A 21,472-nucleotide genomic window follows, 5' to 3' on the forward strand; every position below is an offset into this window, starting at 1 on the left:
ACTGTGGGATTGCCTCGTTTGTACCTGCTGCTGTAAGGGGGGCATGAATTGATGATAAAAGTACATGGTCATTGTGGAAAATTGGAGGTAGATCTGATTTTTGAAGTAGCTTCCCACTTACTCTCTGTCCCAATGCGCCTGATAGCGTGGAAGGGATTTGGTGGCCTGTTAACAGCGAAGGTCCCCGTCCCTCCTGCCGTCAGCTGTGTCTTCTGCTGTCCCTGTGGATATAAGGACCATGGCACGGTCTGCTGTGTGTGCACTTGTCCGTGTTTCCATAAACACACACTCTTGTAATGAAATAGACCCCAGGTGGCAGAATTCTCCAGATAGAGTAAATTTAAATAATTTCCATAAATGAATGGTAAAATGTTGTGTACCTGATGTTTTATTATTTTTTAAGTGTCCATAACACAGCACTGAGGAACTTGGAAATGGCTCAGGCACTGGGGCAGAATTTTTGAACTGGAAAGAGAAAAAGTAATAAATTTCAAAATATTATTATTGAAACCTGGCACCCATTTTTCTTAATAGAAGCATTGTGAGGTAGGTGAGTGTACGAAGGAATGGGAATTTTTATATTGTTTGCTTTTTATATTATTAGCAGCTAACCTGCTAATAATGGGAATGGTGGGCCCATGTGACCTGCATGGCCCTCTGCAGTGCCCGAGCTCTGCTGTGACAGGCGTTTTCACGTTGTGCCCCACCTCACCGCTGAGCTTCCTCTCAGCTTTATTTCCTGCTGGCTTATTTCCTTGGGATGGATCCCTGAAAGCGGAACTGGCAGATCAATGGACTGTGGCAGTTCATAGATCTAGTGGCACGTTGCCTGAGTGCTTTCAGAAAGCCTGAAACAATGAAAGGTGCCATCAGCAAGGATCAGTGGGTCCACAGTTTTCCCCACATTCCTGGCAGTGTGGGGGCCCTGTTTTATTTGCATGCTAGTTCGTGGTACTTGATCAGAAATTGTGTTTTTTGATGTCTCTATTGCATTATACTTGATTTTTTTATAAATTAAAAAGTAATTTTTATTGGCACTGGACTTTTTCTGTATTTTGTAAATGATTGATTTCATTTTGTTGGGTAGAATTTTATTTGAGTATATGTGTCTGGTTATTTATAATATCCCTTTTTATTAGCCAGAATTTATTTTCCAAACTTCTTTCTTCATTTCAGAATTTGTGGCAGTTTGTAATAGTTGAGAGTGTTGGTTTTCTGGGGTCTGATAATTTGAAATTGAGAGATAAAGAAGATAAACTTGTACTAACATAGTTTACCTAGTGCTGACTCCACTGTAATGGAGTTTAGGTGGTAAAATTCTTTGAACTGCCCTGATTCAGAGCCCTCCCCTTGCCATTTCTCAGGAATCTATGGTTTTCTTGAGGTAATTGTTCAATCAAATGGCTAGTCTTCTCGCTGATCCTTAGAGGCACTGTTTGCTGACTTGGCTTTCCCTTTTCTTGATTTGGCCAGTTCTTCTCTGCCCTTCTCTCCTTCCCCCTTGGTCTAGGCCCCGCCTGCGCCCACTTTGCAGCTTGTTACCTCCTTGGATGCTATGCTCTCTGCAAGCAGCAATATCCTGGTAGCATTTTATGGTCCTTTCAATAGAAAATGCTTCTGACTCTTGGAGGAAAAAAACCCCTAAAGTTACCAGACTTTAAACTGGTAAACTGTAATTGTGGCCCCAGGGATGATTGAAATCCTTCATTTTTCTCAGTTGCATCATACACACCATGAGCCCACTTAGAAGGTGGGACTGTCTCACTTTAAAGTTCTCCTTGATGCCTGCACATCACATTCATTTGGATATGAGAAATAATTATAACATAAGGATAATTGTGTGCCTCTGGGATGTTTTCCTAGCTCTCTGGGATGTCCAGGAAGTCAAAGTAAACAATAAATAGGAGGCGGTGTCTACATCCGGACTAGAACCAGAAGCCAGGATACTATGATCCTTCCATTGTTTGTCTATGGGGAAGGTGAGAGTGAGTGATTCAGGCAGCCCCAAATTCTGAGTTTCCTAAAATAGCATTCTTTCTGTTCCCTGGGATGCCCTTAGTGCACTTCTGTGACCTCTCAAGCCGCTTGCTGGGCTCTTGTTGCTATGGTGCTGAAAAGTCATTTATGAGAAAAAGTTCGGGTGTCATCATGGGCATTATGGTTGGAGTGGGGATGGGGCTTCAGTCCTGGGTACAGTAAAATCATTTAAAAAGGTCATATGAGGGCTTCCCTGGTGGTGCAGTGGTTGAGAATCTGCCTGCCAGCGCAGGGGACATGGATTCGAGCCCTGGTCCAGGAAGATCCCACATGCCACGGAGCAGATAAGCCTGTGCACCACAACTACTGAGCATGCACTCTGGAGCCCACGAGCCACAACTACTGAGCCTGCGTGCCTAGAGCCCATTCTCTGCAACAAGAGAAGCCACTGCAATGAGACGCCCACGCACCTCAACAAAGAGTATCCCCCCGCTTGCTGCAACTAAAGAAAGCCCGTGCGCAGCAACGAAGACCCAGCACAGCCAAAAATAAAATAAAATAAATAAATTTATTTTTTAAAAAAAAGATCATGTGAAGTATTGGAATGGAACTTATTTTGTCAGTTTAAAGTGTACATGGTTTAAAACATCAAGTAATGTAGAAGAGCATATGATGAAATGCAAGAGTGCCCTGTCCTGTCTCACACCAGCTCCTCTCTGCTTCAAGACAATGACTTTGAACTCTTTTAGCTCTATTTTATTGTGTATATTTCTTTTTATTTATTTATTTATTTATTTATGGCTGCATCGGGTCTTCATTGCTGTGTGTGGGCTTTCTCTAGTTGCGGCAAGCGGGGGCTTCTGTGGGGGCTTCTCATTGTGGTGGCTTCTCTTGTTGCGGAGCACCGGCTCTAGGTGCTCAGGCTTCAGTAGTTGTGGCACATGGGCTCAGCAGTTGTGGCTCGCGGGCTCTAGAGTGCGGACTCAGTAGTTGTGGCACACGGGCTTAGTTGCTCTGCAGCATGTGGGATCTTCCCTGACCAGGGCTCGAACCCGTGTCCCCTGCATTGCCAGGGGGATTTTTAACCACTGCACCACCAGGGAGGCCCATATTGTGTATACTTCTATTTCTTGATTTCCAGTTGTACATACTACTTACTGATTTTCTTCCAAAAGAAATGAGGTCTTTGCTTAGTTCTACACCCTCTCCACCCTCCTCAACATAGTCATGTCATTATTTTTGGTTCCTCTTTTAGTTTCCTTTGTAATTTAATATGCCAGCATCTTTTATAACTTGTTTTATCTACAAAGACAGTATCTTTTTGACTCCACTCCATCTGGAGCAAAAAACTAGGGTTCAGGATGGGAGTAGGTAGGTTTAGGCCTATATGTAGGGCTTTCGGGGGTGCTGGGCTAGAAGACTAGAACACTAATTGTAAGTGTTCTGTAGAAGTAATCCTCTATTCTGTGTTTTCCTCACGTGTCACAGCTAATCTTGAGATAATCTAAAATGTTTCATTTTGGATTTTAGCATAATCTTTGCCTTTTTTATGTTTTACAGAAATAAAATAATTGCCTTTAATAGATGATAATGAAAATACAGAAGAAAGAGAAGCAGGTAAGAGGTCACATATCTTTTAAGTGAATGCATCCAGCATACACTGGTGCTTTTTTACAAGAGGAGATGCTGGCGGTTTTGGCTTATCTCTTAGCCTCTGGTAGTTACCCTGCTGCCTGTTTCCCATTCTCCATGTGGTAACTGAGAGCTCTGTTCTGAATGACTTAATATATAGATTTTTACTATGCTCAGGTCAGCTCTATATAGGAATAAATGTAATGAAGATTGTAGATCAGAATATTATTCAAAATTAGCTATGCGAAAGAGAAATAGCTTACCAAGTTTTTATAAAGAGAGAAGTGATCGCTTCTTTATAGTTTACATATTTATTATTTTTGATGTTTGGTTAAACTAAAAGCATTCACTTATAGAATTCTTATTTATCATGATGTGCTGAAGTTTTCTCCTGCAGAAAATAGTGAACTAATTGGAAGTTTCCTCCTGCAGAAAATAGTGAACATTAACTGTTTGGCATTTGGTTTCCTGAAGGGGAGGGGAGTTAATAAAAACATTTGGCCCTTGTGACGCATCCTGCTAAGATCTTTTTCCTTAGTTGGTACTTATGTGTTCCAGGTGATTACATTTGCAGAGGATCTCAGAGACCTAAACCAGTGTGGCTCAGGGAGGTGAGATGAGGGGACCTGCCTCTGTCTCTTAGAAACAGGCTGTCTCTGATGGGCTGGTTTTCCTTTTACAGAATTGAATGGCAACCTGGTAACTGGGGAGATCTGAATCCCTGCCCTTCAGCTGGGACCCTATGCAAAGAGGTTGGGTGGGACCAGCCACTTTCTTCTCTGCTTGTAGAGTACTGAGGAGTCGGATGCAGGGTGACCTAGGGATATGGTTACAGGACTACCCTCTATTCTGTTCCCAGTGGATAGGTCCTTGTGAAACCAAAACAAAACAGCCTGTTTTGGGAAAGAATTGAGTCACCTGCTGCCAATTTTAATAGGAAGAGCAGTGCCTAAACACTATCTGCGTGCTGATTTCCTCCTGTCCTGGCTCTGTAGAGTCAAAAGTTAGTAAACAAACACTGTAGAGAATGCAGTTCCATCTGCCAGGATTTTATCCTATGCGTATACTCAGATGGGTGTGTAGGTTTCATTGCGACTTTGTTTATTATAGCAAAAATGGAAATGAACTTAAATGTCCATCACAAAGGAGACTACAGGCATGCCTCATTTTACTGTGCACGTATTACATTTTTTAAAAATTGAAGGTTTGTGGCAGCCCTGCCTTGAGCAGGTCTATCAGCACCATTTTTCCAACAGCATTTGCTCACTTTGTGTCTCGGTGTCACATTTTGGTAATTCTCTCAGTATTTCGGACCTTTTCATTATTATTATATTTGCTATGGTGATCTGTGATCCGTGATCTTTGGTGTTACTATCGTAATTGTTTTGGGGTGAACGTCATTGAAATGTCTGTGACTGCTCCACCAACTGACTGGCTGTTCCTCCATCTTTCACCTTCTCCTCCGGTTTCTGAGCCCAGGAAACAACCATTCCTTGAGACACAACAATATGGAAGTTAGGCCACTTAATAACCCTACAGTGGCCTCTAGGTGTTGAAGTGAAAGGACCAGTTGCTCGGCTCTCACTTTCGATCAAAAGCTAGAGGTGATTAAGTTTAGTGAGAAAGGCACATGGAAAGCAGAGAGAGGCTGCAAGCGAGGCCTCTTGTGCTAAACAGTTTAGCCAAGTTGTGGATGCAAAGGAAGAATTCTTGAAGGAAATTAAAAGTGCCGTTCCAGTGAACACGCAAATAAGAAAGCACAACAGCCTTATTGCTGATATGGAGAAAGTTTGAGTGGTCTGGATAGAAGATCAGAAAAATCACACCATTCTCTTAAGTCAAAGCCTAATCCAGAGCAAGGCCCTAACTCTCTTCAATTCTGTGAAGGCTGAGAGAGGTGAGGAATGTGTACAAGAAAAGTTTAAAGCTAACAGAGATTGGGTCATGAGGTTTAAGGAGAGGAGCTGTCTCCATAACCTAAAAGTACAAGGTGAAGCAGCAAGTGCTGATGTAGAAGCTGTAGCAAGTTATCCAGAAGATCTAGCTAAGATAATTAATGAAGGTGGCTACACTAAACAACAGAGTTTCAGTTTAGATAAAACAGCCTCCTTCTGGAAGAAGATGCCATTTAGGACCTTGAAAGCTAGAGAGGGCAAGTCAGTTCCTGTCTTCAAAGTTTCAAAAGACAGGCTGACTCTCTTGTTAGGGGCTAATGCAACTGTTGACTTTTAGGTTGAAGCCAGTGCTCATGTACCACTCTGAAAATACCAGGGCCCATGAGAATTATGCTAAATCTACTCTGCCTATACTCTCTAAATGGAAATTACAAAGCCTGGATGATATAGCACATGTGTTTACAGCATGGCTTACTGTATGTGTACGTCCACTGTTGAGGCCTACTGCTCAGAAAAAAAGATTTTTTTTCAAAATATTATGGCTCATTGACAATGCACATGGTCACCCAAGAGCTTTGATGGAGTTGTACAGCGAGATTAATGATGTTTTCATGCCTGCTCACACAGCGTCCATTCTGCAACCCATGGATCAAGGAGTAATTTTGACTTTCAAATCTTATTATTTAGGACATACATTTTGTAAGGTTGTAACTGCTATAGATAGTGATTCCTCTGATGGATCTGGGCAAAGTAAGTTGAAAACCTTCTAGAAAGAATTCACCATACTAGATGCCATGAATAACATTTGTGTTCATGGGAAGAGGTCAAAATGTCAACATTAACAGGAGTTTGGGAGAAGTTGATTCCAACCCTTATGGGTGACTTTGAGGGGTTCAAGACTTCAGTGGAGGAAATAACTTCAGATGTGGTGGAAAAGACAAGAGAACTAGAATTAGAAGTGGAGCCTGAAGATGGGACTGAATTGCTGCCATCTCATGATAAAATTTGAACAGTTGAAGAGTTGCTTCTTATGGATGTGCATAGAAAGTGGTTCCTTGAGATGGAGTCTACTCCTGGTAAAGATGCTGTGAAGATTGTTGAAATGACAACAAAGGATTTAGAATATTACATAAACTTAGTTGATAAAGCAGCAGCAGGGTTTGAGAGGATTGATTCCAATTTTGAAAGAAGTTCTACTGTGGGTAGAATGCTGTCAAACAGCACTGCATGCTACAGAAAATTGTTTGTGCAAGGAAGAGTCAGTTGATGTGGTGAACTTCATTGTCGTATTTTAAGAAATTGCCACACAGACACTCCAGCTTCAGCAACCACCACCCTGATCAGTCAGCAGCTGTCAACACCAAGGCAGGACCCTCCACCAGCAAAAGGACTGTGACTTGCTGAAGGTTCAGATGATGGTTAGCATTTTTTAGCAACAAAGTATTTTTATTTTATTTTAATTTAATTTTTTTTAATAGAAAACATAAAGGAACTTTAATATCCAGTCAGGGCAAAGAATACTGGATTAATGACCCATTAAGTGTGAAACACTTTAGGTTCTTCACAGTAAGATGTATTTTAAAGTAAAATTTGAATGCATATTGCAGAGAATGAATCCATTTTAAAAACTTTAATTTCCTTACCTGATACTAATACCAGTATGATTTTTAGACTGTAAATTTTTTAAATGATTTGTTTTAACACTGAGAGTAAGATTTAAAGCAAAGTTAGCAATGTTCCTGAATTACAAATTTGTTCAGTAGTAAGCCTTTGAGTAATAGTACTTTCTTCTCAAAAAGTAGTCAATGTACATTTTAGAATTGTGCAGTAAGAAAATATTGGCTAATAAAAAGTGGTATTACTTGAGATAGTCAAAATGAAAGAAAAACTATACTTTTGCTTGGATTATTTATGCCCAAATAATTTACCCTGCAGTCCACAGATGTATAGGGCATAAAATATTTTTGAATAAGAGAAAAGCGAGGGTCCTAAAATAGGAACATAAACCAGAAGAATCTAAAAACAGCATCCTGTTATTTTATTTTTTGAGTATATAAGCTGCTTTTGGTTGCACGCCCTGATTTGTAGAAGGTTAATTAACAAGGAAATAAAATTTCCAAGTGTTTAAAAAATTTACTCATCTTCTATAAAGCAAGCTTTAATGTATCAACACTTAAAAAATACACAGTGACTTGATGAAACATCAGTACAACTGCATAGAATTGAGCTCCAGAGAATTATACATTTATGAGCTGTCCTTCCTGGGCTCTGGTTTACAGGAGTATTGGCTTAGAGACCAGCTTAGAGTCATTTGCTCCTACCTGGAGGATACAGGCCAGGAAACTCTTAGGATTATATGGGCCTTTTCTGTTCCTAAATAAAACACCAGGAGCTCTCTGGTCTTAAAAACAACCAAGCATCCAAATATGTACACTGGGGACCCTTCCCCTTTGTGAGTCAAAGAAGAGGAGAGTTTGTGACTTTCGCCGAAAACAAAACAAAACAAAATCTCCCACAATTCTTCTAAGAGACTGAAATGTACTAGAAATTTCAAAAATAGAACAATGCCATCAAAGATTAAACCTCTGAATGCCACCCCAAAATAATAAAACTGGGAACTCCAGGAAAATAGGTACCAAGAGAATCAAAGTAATGAATGCACTGAGGATTCCCCTTTTTGAAGGCTCTTTAAGGAGGTAGGATTTCACAGGTTTTTGTTTGTTTATCTTTTGGCCTCTGAACATTTAAAAAATGCTTTGCTGGGCTGGTCATTCAGGCTAATTTTGGAGTTCACAAGAAACCCTAATACTGACATAAGGATATTCTACAGTTTCACAGCTATCATTTGTACATATTAAAATCAAGTTGATTTACTCTTTTTGAGTAAGTATAACTAGAATATGGCACATTAATATATTTCTTTACATACAATTTTGTGTCTCAAAGTTCTTGAAAAACAGGAGCAGATAACTTTGTATTCAAAGACTACCAAAGTGTGCATTTGATATATACATGCAAACAAAACCTTATGAATCTCCTGTCAATTCTGCATGATGCCTTTAAGGAGGAAATTACTTACAAAGTTGCTAACTGTGCAAAATGTTAAATTGCTAAAACATTTTACATAATGAAATGATACATGTAAATGTAGACGTTGACACATGAAATTAACATGGGTTCATAAGAACTTATCACATTTCAGAGATTTTCTTTAGTAACAAGTTTTTGTTTTTATATTTCCTGGTACACAGCAAAGTTTATCACAGAAGATAAAAACCCCTTTAAACAAATTCAACAGGGAATTCTTGAGGCACCTTCTCATATAAAACACAAGATGAATGCAATTATCAATCCATCTGAGAAAAGTTTTCAATCTAAAGATCACTTTTTTCCATTTAAGTATATTTTATAGAACTTTGATAAGGCAAGAAAAAATTGTGAAAAAATGTAGATACAAAAATGATGTAAACTAATAACTTATATTTAAAAACCCCAAAGGGAAAACAGTGGAGATGGGGCAGCTCAAACAATGCCTATTTCAGAAAAACCTAAAATATAATTGTGCGTAAGCTGAAGATTACAAAGAACTCCTAGACTCTGCGCAGTTTTGGTTTTCCTTTTTTCTTTTTTTTTAATCTTTATATTACATGTTTTAAATCATATCAGGAATGCAAACTAGAACTGCCCACTACTTCAGTGGAAAAAAGTTCAACATTGTGCAGTTTTCTGCCTCCATTTTTTAGAAGTGGCAGCAATCCCTGCATTTGTATTTGAAACAAAGATTTGAGAAACTTTATCAAAAAAGGTAATGAAGGCAAAAATTAGCAGATATCCAGCATATTGTTTCTTTTTAAAACAATGTGGATGGTAATTTCATGATTAAAAAATGAATCTTTTAAATAAATACATTGTATCTGACATTTGCACTGACTGATTTGATAAATCTTTAAGTAAACGAGGGCTTTAGTACACTCCCTGTAGCCTTAAGCCACTGGCTTTAGGTTCTGGAGTCCTTTTTCACTGGGTTTCATACACTGCGACTCGATACCCTGCAGGCTGATTAGGCATCGTGCTGCCATTCTGTCCTGGAGGCGGCTGCACTCCATAATTTGGTCCCATCCATGGTGCAGAAGACTGTAAATCCCTGCTGGTTCCATAGCTGGCCATACATTCCATATGCAGGTACTTGCCAACCATTAGGCATATACTGGCCAGTTTGTTGTGTGTTCCCATACCACTGGCCCCACTGGCCGTAGCTTGTGGATATCCAATTTGATTCTGCTGTTGCATGGGATTTATCATATCAAGAGTTTCTTTGCCCCAGTAGCATTTCACAACATGGCCTTCAATGGTAGTTCCATTAACAGAAACAAATGTGTGTGCTGCACTTTCATGGGAATTGAACCGAACAAAAGAATATCCTTTATCTGGAAAGACTTGAAGTTCCATTATTTGTCCAAATGGCGAAAATGTCTGATGCATTAGTTGTTCTGTTAGCCCAGAAGTGACACCTCCACCATATACAGTACAGTTGCTTGGACTAGACTGATTTACGACCTCATCATATGATAGCTGTTTGGTGTTTGACTCATATGTACTCTTTGGAACTGGTGGCTTTCAAAGGCTCCTTGTCCAAGTCAGACAAGGCTCTGATTTGTCTTCCACCAAGCCACTGGCCACCCATCTGTTGAATGGAGTTTTCAGCATCCCATCCGTTGAAAAAGGAGACAAAGCCATATCCCTTAGACTTTCCTGTTGCCATGTCTTTTACCACTCGGGCATCTGATATTCTTCCAAATGGTGCAAAAGCAGCTTTTGTATCTTCAGTTGTAATTTCTGAACTGAGATCACCAAGAAAGACGTGGAAATGACCTTGTGGACGCTGTGTGCTGACAACGGTACTACTGCTTGTATCCTCCTTTTGACTGCTGTGGGTTGTTGCCCACTTCACTTTGACTTCCTTACCCATTATCTTCCGCCCATTCATAGCAGCTAGTGCTGCAGCTGCATGATGACGCTCATAAAACTCTGCAAAACAATATGGATCATTTCCAGCTGTATCCATAATCATTTTGGAGAATTAAAGCTTACCGTCAGGAAAGCTTACCGACATATAGAGTCTTAGGCATTTCGTCCTCCATGGCTGCTGCTGTCACGGCGGCCCTCTGGGTCCAGCTCTCTACCTTTTACTACCTCACAAATCTTTTGAGCAGCTATGGCTGCGAAATGGCGGAGTTTCTCGGTCGACCGGAGGTTACTGTGCCCAGTTCTTCGGCGGCAGTTACACTAAACCGCCCAGCCCAGCGCGAACATCAAAGCCCCAGGTCAAGATGGCGGTGAGCCGGGCGCCTTAGAGCAGCCCGGGAAGTGACCCGGGCCGCGCAGGCGCAGAAGAATCTTGCACTTTGGACCTCCTGTAATTTAATTTTTTTTAATCGAAGTATAGTTGTTTTACAATGTTCCAAGCAATAAGGTATTTTAAAATTAAGGTATGTAGATTTTTTTTTAGACATAGTGCTAGTGCACACTTAATAGACTACAGTATAGTATAAACATAACTTTTGTATGCACCTATAAACCAAAAAATGTGTGTGACTCACTGTACTATGGTATTTGCTTTATTGTGGTGGTCTGGAACTGAACCTGCAATATCTGTGAGGTAGGCCTGTATTATACATCATAGCACATCTACCTAGTGGAATATTATGCTGCTGTTAAAAAGAACACATTACTGAAGAGAATCCCAAGCCCTCAAAACTACTGTCATTTATGATACATGGACAGATTTTTATTTCTTAAAACAATCTGCAAATTTAATTTCTTAAACGTTATTTAAGGTAAGCTTTCATTTCAATGAAAACATTCTTTACCAAAATTATCCCAACATGAATTTAGGTTCTTTTCTTTTGAAAGTTCACATTAAGACCTTTGGTATGTCAGCCAGTTATTATGTAGCCTCAGTTAGATGGTTTTCATTTACACCTCATAGTATATGTTGATGAACAGGGCAGAGTTTTTATTTAAAAGTTAATATTAGATAGGTGGAGGAGCAAGTTAATTAAGTGGAGGAGTTGATCCTGCTTCTCTTATAGGTACTGGTGACAGGCCATACCGATGACTGAACTGTAAGACGTTGCCGAGCATGCTAAAGCAATCCACGGGCTCTAAAACCTATCTTTTGATATACCTTAACATATTTTTGTTTTTCTTGTTCTAATTCATTTTGTGCTCTGAAACATATACTTGAGAGGCCAGAGCAAAGTGATCAGGATGGTAAAAGAATGTTGACTCATTCAACATGAGGTATGATAGATGAAACTAAGATTACGTAGCCTGAAGAAGGGAATATTTAAAAGCATCTCTTGGAAAAGAGGTTGACTGTGTTGCTGGACCTGTAGGTGAGAATGGAGAGTTATAGGTGGACAGGCTTTAGCTCCATCTGAAGAAGACCGTCCTGAGAAGTTGAGCTGCCCAGCTGTGGCCTGCGCCTTGTGGGCACTAAGCTCCCCACTCCTGGAAGAGACTGGAGAGCTGTTTGCTTGTGTGTCAGAGGCCAGGAAGTGGGCTTTTGGGCTGGATGACCTTAGTGGTACATCCTGACTAGAATCCTAGGGTTTACCAGGGCATTTATGTATGGTATTTATCTGTGGTACCAACCTAAATAGTAGTCTAAGTACATACAATTTTTAATTAAAATATTACATAATAATTATATATTACATAGTGGTTCTTTCAGCTCATGTTACTGATATTACTCAATATATCACTAGCTGAAACAGACACGAAACGATTTTTTAAAAATAGAAATAAGCAGCTGAGTTTTAAATTCTATGAATAAAGTGGCTTTGAGTCCGTCTACATGCAGAAAACATTGGAATAAAGACAACCACTTTTAAACAGTGAATAGAATTCCCTCATCTCCTGTCCTGGCCAGAGAGGTCTAGGAATCTCTGGTAATGAGACCTTGGGCCAACATCAAAGTGGCCACAAAAGATCTAGGATCCGTGACATTTGACAAGTGTCACTGTGACTGTAGAGAATTGCCTCCCCTCCATCTAACTTGGATTCACTCTTGGGAAAAGTAGCCCAAAGCCAGTATTCTGAGTATTGTGGGAAAAAAGCAGAAGTAACAGCAGTGAACTTCTTTCCACTTTTGATATGGTTTATGGTTTTCTCGTTAACTCACTGTTTTTTGCCTCAGTTAGCCCGTCTCTTTACTATTGATATGGTTTTGGATAAATTTTGCCAGTTTTGGGAAACTACGTAACACGTGGTGACCAAGGATCAAAAGTTCTCATTTTGGGAGGAAAACAGAAATATAGTACCCACTGCTAACAAAATGTGTTCTTAGGATGGTGGTTGTAGGTCTTCTGGTAGCTGCCAAGTCCGCATTTGATGTTCTTTAACCCTCATCTTGGGATCCTTCTGGTTAGAGTTGAAAAGAGATCACTTATTTAATCTTAAATGTTCTGCTGGATTGTTTGATTCTTCATGTATTATCCCATTCTGGTCTGGGGAACAAATGGATTTATAAAGAAATGGATAGAAGAGGAAAGTTAATGAGTTAATGGTTTTCTGGGGGAAAGGTCAGGGAGATACCCGTGGTGCTGGGGAGTGGATGATGGAAATAAAGTAGAGGTGGTTAGAGAGTCTTGCTAATTCTTATTGTGAGTTTGGTGTATGCAGAAAATGAGGCAGTATCGTGAAGTAGTCAAGAGCAGTGGCTCTTAAAACCAGGAGTCAAACCTGGGTTCAAATCTTAGCTCTAGTACTCACTAGCTGTGTGACTTTGGGTGAGTTATTTAACCTCTCTGAACTTCTGCTCTATAAAATAGAGTCATATTTGGAACCATAATATACTTCCTCTTAGAGTTGTTTTGAGACATAATCTGTTTAAGAAACTTAGTATATTGCCTAATACTCATTCCTTAATAAAATCAGGTATTATTAATGATCATTGCTGACATCTATTTTATCTTTCAAATATCAAAACAATTCTGAGTACTCAGAGTGGCTGTGACTAAAGGTCGAGATATATGAAAAGCACCGTTCCCTGCCCACACATAGTTTTCCTAACTCCAGGCCGTGGTCTTGCTGGGCCTTGGTATGTGGAAATGGTATTGGCCAGGGTTTGCTTAAGTTCTGGGCTCAGGGACTCTAGTAACCCAGGACTACAGTGAAATTACAGGTGGGCCAGGAAGGAAGAGGTAGGAAAATAGTCTTATTCTCTCTGTATTTGTTGATCTACTTGGCTTAGAAGATGTCACAAAAACATTTTAGAAGAGGTCTCTCTTAGCCTTGGTTGGCTGAAGCAAACATCATTGCACTTTTTTTTTCTTTTTGGTATGCAGGCCTCCCTCTGTTGTGGCCTCTCCTGTTGCGGAGCACAGGCTCCAGACGCGCAGGCCCAGCGGCCATGGCTCACTGGCCCAGCCGCTCCGCGGCACGTGGGATCCTCCCGGACCGGGGCGCGAACCCGGTTCCCCTGCATCGGCAGGCAGACGCGCAACCACTGCGCCACCAGGGAAGCCCCATCATTGCACTTTGAAAGATTAGAAAATTGAATCACTTTGAGCTTTTGGTTTGCTCGTAAAAGCCATAGTTGTTTGGAGAAAAAAAACTCGTAGTTTCTAGAAACAACATTTGTTAACAAACAGGCACTTATTAAGTATTTTTCCTTCTCTCTTCCTAACTCTTTCCTGTCAGCATCTAATTTAATAATCTACCTGCCCCCGGCTTTTGTTACCACTTGGAATTAACAAGGTTTAGGTTGACTTTGCCTAAAGATTTAGAGTAGTCAAAGAGTCTTGAAACATCATAAGAGAAAAACCCACCACCACCCCATCCTGTTTTGAAAGCAGAAATATGAAAATAGAGGTGGAGACTTGACTGACAGGTTCAGGGACTTTGGGGTAGAGGGGCTTTGCAGAAATTACATCGTCAAATCTGTTGATCAGTCTTCAGTCCTTAGCTTACCTGCTCCTCAGCAGCATTTGACACCTGTGATCATTCTGTCTTAAAATGCTGTCATCCTCCAGTTTCTGTGAAGCAACACTTTCTTACCCTTTTTCCCTCCTACATCACTGACCTGACTGCTCCTTCACCCTGTAGGTTCTTCCCCCTCTGGGGACCTTAAGTATTAGTGTTCCACAGGTTAGGTCCTGTTTCCTCTTCTCTCTTTATCCATTCTTCTTGGGCGGTCTAATTTATTCTCATAGGCATTTCCCTTGGGAAGTATATCCAAGAGCGTCCTGGACACCTCTGCCTGAAACCGATCTCTTCTCCTGGTGCTAACCAGCTGTGACCATGTGAGGAGCCATATAGGATTGAAATACCTGCTTCTTCACCCAAAGCACAGAACTCCTGGGTGTGGAAGGATTGAATATGCTGAATACAGGGAAAAAACTCACAAACACAGAGGGGACACACACGCACACACTGGCATTGTCCCTGTCCCTCCTCAGATGGGTCTTGCTCACTCAGCACAAATCTATTTGCCAAATGAATGAGTCCCAGTGCAGCTGCAGTGTGATAAAGGCAAGGATATGTGGGGTTTTCTGTCTTTACTGTATTCCACAGGCAGGTGGTAACTATAAGGAGAAAGAGAAGGTGAAAAAATAAGACAATTCTAATTCTAATTGGAAAGTAGCTTTGCCACCTGAAATGTCCACAAACCAACTCATTAGTAGTAGTAATTACTTCTTATTTTGTATTTTCATATTTGTTATTTGGACTTCTAAAAAAAGACAGATCTCAAACTTAGTTAAGCTTGTCTGCTTATTTTTATGTTTAGCTGATTTCTTTTTTTTTTTTTTTTTTTTTTTTTTTTTTTTTTTTTGCGGTATGTTGTGGCCTCTCCCCTTGCGGAGCACAGGCTCCGGACGCGCAGGCCCAGTGGCCAAGGCTCGCGCGCCCAGCCGCCCCGCGGCATGTGGGATCCTCCCGGACCGGTGCACGAACCCGTGTCTCCTGCATCGGCAGGCGGACTCCCAACCACTGCGCCACCAGGGAAGCCCATACCTGATTTCTTGATATTAAGTCTACACAGAGAACACTTTCCTCTCCCTGGGGAAGGTGGAAGACCCTGAAGTGATGGGCAGCAGGGGCTCACTGGGCCGCTCACCTCTGGGTTGAAGTTGGAGGAAGCCCTTCTGGGTGAAGGGTGTGCAGGGGCCTTTCCAGCCCTAGTGCAAAGTACACTCTGCCCTGCCCTCAGTCAGATGTAATCATAGTGCTGGCGCCTCTCATATTCTGCCTTTGATTCCTGAATACTGATGATTTGGAGGAGTGTGAATTGTCTGGCAAACAATTTTTCCTTCATTATTAAAGTCTTTAAAATTTTTCTATTACATCTATGTGAAAATTTTTCTATTATAAGTATCTCATTGAAAGCAATATTCTCATTATTGAAAATTTAGATGTCTATTTAATAAAAAAATTTTTTAAACCCAAATTTGCACAGCCTCAAATGATTAACATTTTGTTTATTTTCTTCCATCCTTTCTTCTGTACACAGGTATCTGTTGTCATTTTTGTTTACATGTACAATTTTGTAGATGTCTTTTTTCTTTTTTTTTCATATTGAAAATATTCATTTCATCCAATAATCATATGATTGAGTTTTACTATAAGCCACAAAGATCTTGGGGAACACCACAAAGTCACTGTCTCATGAAGCTTACCTTCTAATCATGGGAAACAGGTAAAGACAAACAAATAATAACTTTGAGAAAGTTTTGAAAAAAGAAGCGAAAGTTGCCCACAATCTTATCTCTGAGACATAATGATGGTATGTGTCCTAAATTTAATTTTAAAAAGCTAATGTTGATATAGCCTTCTTAAAAAAACAAAAATGGGATTAGATCATAGGTTTTCTTTTTTTACTTTCCTACATGTTATGGACACTTTTTATTTTATTTTATTTTTTTTTTTGTGGTATGCGTGCCTCCCTCTGTTGTGGCCTCTCCCGTCGCGGAGCACAGGCTCCGGACGCGCAGGCTCAGCGGCCATGGCTCACGGGCCCAGCCGCTCCGCGGCATGTGGGATCCTCCCAGACCGGGGCGCGAACCCGGTTCCCCTGCATCGGCAGGCGGACGCGCAACCGCTGCACCACCAGGGAAGCCCTGTGGACACTTTTTAAATGTCAACTAAAACTTTGTGTACCGATGGCTGCGTAGTAGTATTCTATATGATGGATGTGCTGTTAATTTAAGCGTTTTCCTAAAGGTCAACAAATAGAGTATCTGCAGTTTTTTACTCTATTAAAAATAATTCTGTATCAGATATTCTTATACATAAACCTTTGGAGATCTAAATGTTTCCTTAGTTTATGTTCTCAAAGAGAAATTGCTCACTTTAAATAAAAGCATATCCAAAATTAAAATTTTAGTATTGCTACTCTCCCCTGCAAAAAATCTTTTAATAGTTGATGCTCCTGCCGGCAACATAGAAGAAGACCCTTTTCAGTATATTCTTAAATTGAATTTTAAAAAATTGAGATACAATTCACATGCTGTAAAATCCACACTTTTAAGATATGCAATTCAGTGGTTTTAGTATATTCACAAGATTGTGTAAAGATCACCACTATCTGATTCCAGAACATTTCATCATCCCCCAAAGAACCTTACGCCCATCACCAGTCACTCTGTTTTTTTCCTCAACCCCTGGCAACCTCTACTCTACTTTTTGTCTCTATGGATTTGCCTGTTTGAGGTATTTCATGTAAATGGAATTATACAATATGTGGTCTTTTGTGCTTGGCTCCTTTCACTTACCATAATTCTTTCAGGGTCTATCCATTTTGTAGCCTGGATGATTTTCTTAGATTCTAATTTGACTTTCAAGTACTTGAGTGATTCTTAGGGGGATAACCCAGGTTTGTCCTTGGATCTCTGTTTGGGAACCATTGACCTAGGCTGTAATCTTTCCATTAGTTCTTAAATCCTTTACAACTGACCCAGAACCTATTTATTTATCTAGATTCACATTTTTAAGTGTCTTTTCTAGGAATATTGTAGGTTGATGATCTTCAGTCAAAGAAATGTGTTTTATTACTATCAGCGCAGTTTATGAGTTAGCATTGTTGCGTGTTTCATCAGTCAGTCTCTCTCAGTTTTATCCTTGTGTTCCTAGATGCTCATCTCTTTAAACTGTCAATGTAATGTAAAATGTTGTTACTGTGGTCCATCATCTGAAGTCTGTTCCTTTTAGGGCCATTTTCAAAATGGTAATTTAATGCCCTTCTTAGTAGAAGTTGAAACAAAGACTTTATTTAGGCTCTTTGCCTTTTCCCCCACTGACCTTGAGAAACATGGAAGAAATATTTGTCTTATATTTTTAATCCTCAGCAGATATCTTTTCCAGGCTCCCAACAAGGTGCCTTGCCTTAAAAATAAAAACATTTCTGGTGGATTATTGACTTTCGAGATTATAATGTCATTTTTTTGGTTACTAATATCTGCCTTTTGGAACACTTCCTCCTTTTTAACACTGGCTGATTGTGCCGCATGTCTTGTCCCAGCTCTACCAACTTCCTAGGAATATATCTTGACAAGTTGCTTTCTCTCTCTAAACCTAAATCTCTAAACAGATTATCTTATCTGTAGAATGAGGAGTGGACTAGACAACTCTCTAGGATTCCTGGGAATAGAATTGCTGGGACCTCAGGTCGGTATGTGTTTAGTTTTACAAAGAACTACCTGACCTTTTCCTAAAGCGGTTGTGCACACCATCACATTTAACGTTTCTAACCAAGTGTCATCATGCTGGTCTGGTGGCCTGGTTCCCTGACATGTCATGAAATACTCAACGAAACAAGCATTTGGCCAGAGGATTCAGATCCAGGCTTCTCTGCTCACTAGTTGTATGGCCTTGGGCACATCACTTAGCATCAATAATCGTTCATTTCTCCATATACGAAATAGGCAGCATGGTGCTAAGTTTGTAGGATTGTTGAAAAGATTAGAGATGTCATGAAACATGCTTTGCATAATTCCAAGTATATCCATTTGATGTCTGTCCAGTAGCTGCTAGCTCCTGTTACTGTTATTGCCTAATGATTGAATATCCAGTCACCACCACGCCTGCCTGAGCTACCTGCTCAGCTTTTTGGAGAGCCCCAAAAAGAGAGACCTTGACACGAGGTATGAGTTGAGGAGAGGGTCTCACTTTGACCTACAGAGTGCTGCCTTGATGGAATTAGGTCTTCAGCGTATTGTCTTTTAAAGCCTCTTTAATAAACAAACCTGTATCTATTGCTTTTTTAGTGCGTTCACCCTTGCATGATAAGCAAAAACTTATTCCTTGAGGGCCAAGTGTCCCTGGCACATAATTAAGTAACATCCCAGGGATGGTTATGCGGTCATAGGATCCCAGCTTTAACTGGGTACCTGTTACCATACTGTTGAGTTTCTTGCTGTCTTGTCTTTTCTCTCTTTCTTTCCCTTTCTTTCTTTCTTTCTTTCTTTCTTTCTTTCTTTCTGTCTCTCTCTTTCTTTCTCTCTTTCTTTCTTTTTCTTTCCTTTCCTCACATTTTCTGGAATGAGACCCAGTGGTAAGTATTGTGAAAACAACACTAACTAACAAAAACTTTTCTCTTTCTTTCTTTCTTTCTTTCTTTCTTTCTTTCTCTCTTTCTCTCTCTCTCTCTCTTTCTCTCTTTCTCTCTTCCTTCCTTCCTTGCTTCCTCCCCTCCTCCCTCCCTCCCTCCCTTCTTTTTTTGTCTTTTTATTGTGGTAGAAAGCACATAATTATAAAATTTACCATCTAAACCATTTTCTTGTATTTGATTGATTTAAATTTCTTTTAAGTCTACTTAGCTCCTCTTTTTCCTAAGCCTGAAGCACTGAATCAGCAATGAGGTAGTCAAACTGAATTGTTTTCCCTTTTTTTCCCCCACAAGTAGTGAGTCCTGCCAGAATGACCAGTTCCCTCTGGAGTGAGGCTTGTTTATGACACTGGACTTTATTTATGATAAAAAAATCCAAAAGAATCCTCCTTTTCTTTCATCGTTTTCTCCTGGGATTCTCAGTGTTATGTTTGGGAGTATCAGACTATGAAAGGGAGCTGGGAAGAACAGCAGGGAAATACGCAGCTGAGTTGTGCACTCCCCGTCAGTTCCAGGGTGGGCCAGGAAGTCTGAGCAGAGATTGGTAACCAGAACGCCAGAGAGAAACCACACCATCTGGCAAGTGTCTGTGCCCTTCAGCACAGGCCAGGCCCCTTGGTAAGAGAGCAAGCTACTCACAAATGGGGCTGGTCCTAAGCCGTCATCCAAAGATGATTGTAACCATCTTCCTGGAAAGCCTGCTTGTCTCTCCCTAAGTTATTTCTTTGTTCCCTGAAACTAGCACCCACGTTATTATCAGATTATTGGCAACCCCAGCCTTGTTATGAAATGACAAATGTACTTTGTGACACCAGGCCTGAAAACATGAGACATACCTTCTGCTTCCAAAGGGATGTTTCCTTAAAAGTTGTCATGTTAGGAGGCTTCACTTTTATTTGGTGGTGCTCCAAAACAGCTTTGAAATGTTCTTTTTAGCGTTGCCTTCAGCACCTATGACACTCTCTTTCTAAAGGCATGTATCACAGTAAAGCATCCTCCCGTATGTTAGTTGGCTTTTGCAAGTGGTCAAAGGTTATCTGCTGCTGAGTCTGGTGACAGAGTTAGATGATCATACAGAAGAACACTATTTTTAATTAAAAATAAAAGGTATAGTTTTGAATGATCCAGAAGTTCTCATTGACAGTCAAACCAGGTGAATGTTAATGCTGCTTGACGATATGTGAGAGCAGAGATTTGGGGAAATAAAGCAACACGTTGAGGTTGACCCCACATCCTTATCACCCTGGTGACATCACCTTTATTCATGAAAACATTTGAACAGTAACTTGTATATCAGCATGATAATGCCACTCGGGGTCAGAACAGTGTGCCTAGGATTCGTGTCTGCTAGCAGAATCTAAAGGTATTTTGTGGGAGACTGTTGTTGCCAGTTCTAGAAATGGAGCTTAAAAAGGTGTTTCAGATTTCTACACGTAACATGGAAATCCTTCAGGTTTTTACATACAAATTACCTACATAATATACTAACCACTTAGTCCACAAGGGCCTTGCTCCACAAGGGCAAAAGCAAACGTAATGTGTGTCCTGTTTGCCACTCTATGCCCATGACCTAGCACAGGAGGAACTACCACATCGCAGGCACTCAGGAGATGTTGAACAAGTCCATGCATTCAAAGTTAATATCACTGTTTGTGTGAAGCTTGCCGTGGAAGAGTAATATGCTTGTCTCTCTCTCTTTTGCAGTTGTCAAATTTAAAAGTTCTGAATCACTCCCCAATGTCTGATGCCTCTGTCAATTTTGACTACAAATCCCCCTCCCCGTTTGACCACAGCACTGATCAGGAGGAGAAAACGGAAGATGTTGCCTGTCCCTGTCTGCCCCACAAGGACCTGTATGCTGCTGAGGAGGACGCTGAGACCCTTTTCCCCAGGAAAACGACATCCCATAATGGGACAGAGGACAGTGGAGGAGGAGGCACTGGCGTGAAGAAGAAACGGAAGAAAAAGGATCCAGGAGAGCAAGAAGGGGCAGCAAAGGGAAGCAAGGACAGGGAGCCCAAGCCAAAGAGGAAGCGTGAACCTAGAGAGCCAAAGGAGCCCAGGAAGGCCAAGGAGCCCAGGAAGGCCAAGGAGCCCAAGGAGCCCAAGCAGAAGGACGGGGCCAAGAAGGTGCGGAAGCCCCGGGAGGCCTCAGGCCCCAAGGAGGCCAAAGAGAAGAGGAGCGGCCCTGACTCTGCAGCCAGGACGAAGTCCAAGAAGGCCAGGTGCGTCCCTTTCTTCCTGTCCCGAGCCCCGGGCTCTGCCTCCACAGAGAGGCTGGCCTTGGCCTTACTCCAGCCCCCCTGGACATGACTTCCTCACTTTCAGCCAAAGTAAACCACCTTCTTACCTCCTTAAT

General features: G+C 40.9%; 1 protein-coding gene and 1 pseudogene across 8 annotated transcripts in view; one reads left to right on the plus strand and one right to left on the minus strand.

Annotated features, from left to right (window-relative positions):
• Nucleotides 1–21,472, plus strand: part of CHD6 (chromodomain helicase DNA binding protein 6) — a 228,940-nt gene that overhangs the window by 67,503 nt on the left and 139,965 nt on the right. For all 8 annotated transcript variants that reach the window (XM_055090837.1, XM_055090842.1, XM_055090841.1 and 5 more), the window contains 2 exons: nt 3,538–3,594; nt 20,818–21,338. In XM_055090837.1, coding sequence (XP_054946812.1) covers nt 3,562–3,594; nt 20,818–21,338 — 554 coding nt within the window. In that variant the 5' untranslated portion in view covers nt 3,538–3,561. The remainder of the gene's footprint in view (nt 1–3,537; nt 3,595–20,817; nt 21,339–21,472) is intronic.
• On the minus strand, nt 9,434–10,575 carry LOC112066183 (cytotoxic granule associated RNA binding protein TIA1-like; annotated as a pseudogene).

The sequence above is a fragment of the Physeter macrocephalus genome, chromosome 14 (genome assembly GCF_002837175.3).
Source record: "Physeter macrocephalus isolate SW-GA chromosome 14, ASM283717v5, whole genome shotgun sequence".
Classification (NCBI taxonomy): domain Eukaryota; kingdom Metazoa; phylum Chordata; class Mammalia; order Artiodactyla; family Physeteridae; genus Physeter; species Physeter macrocephalus.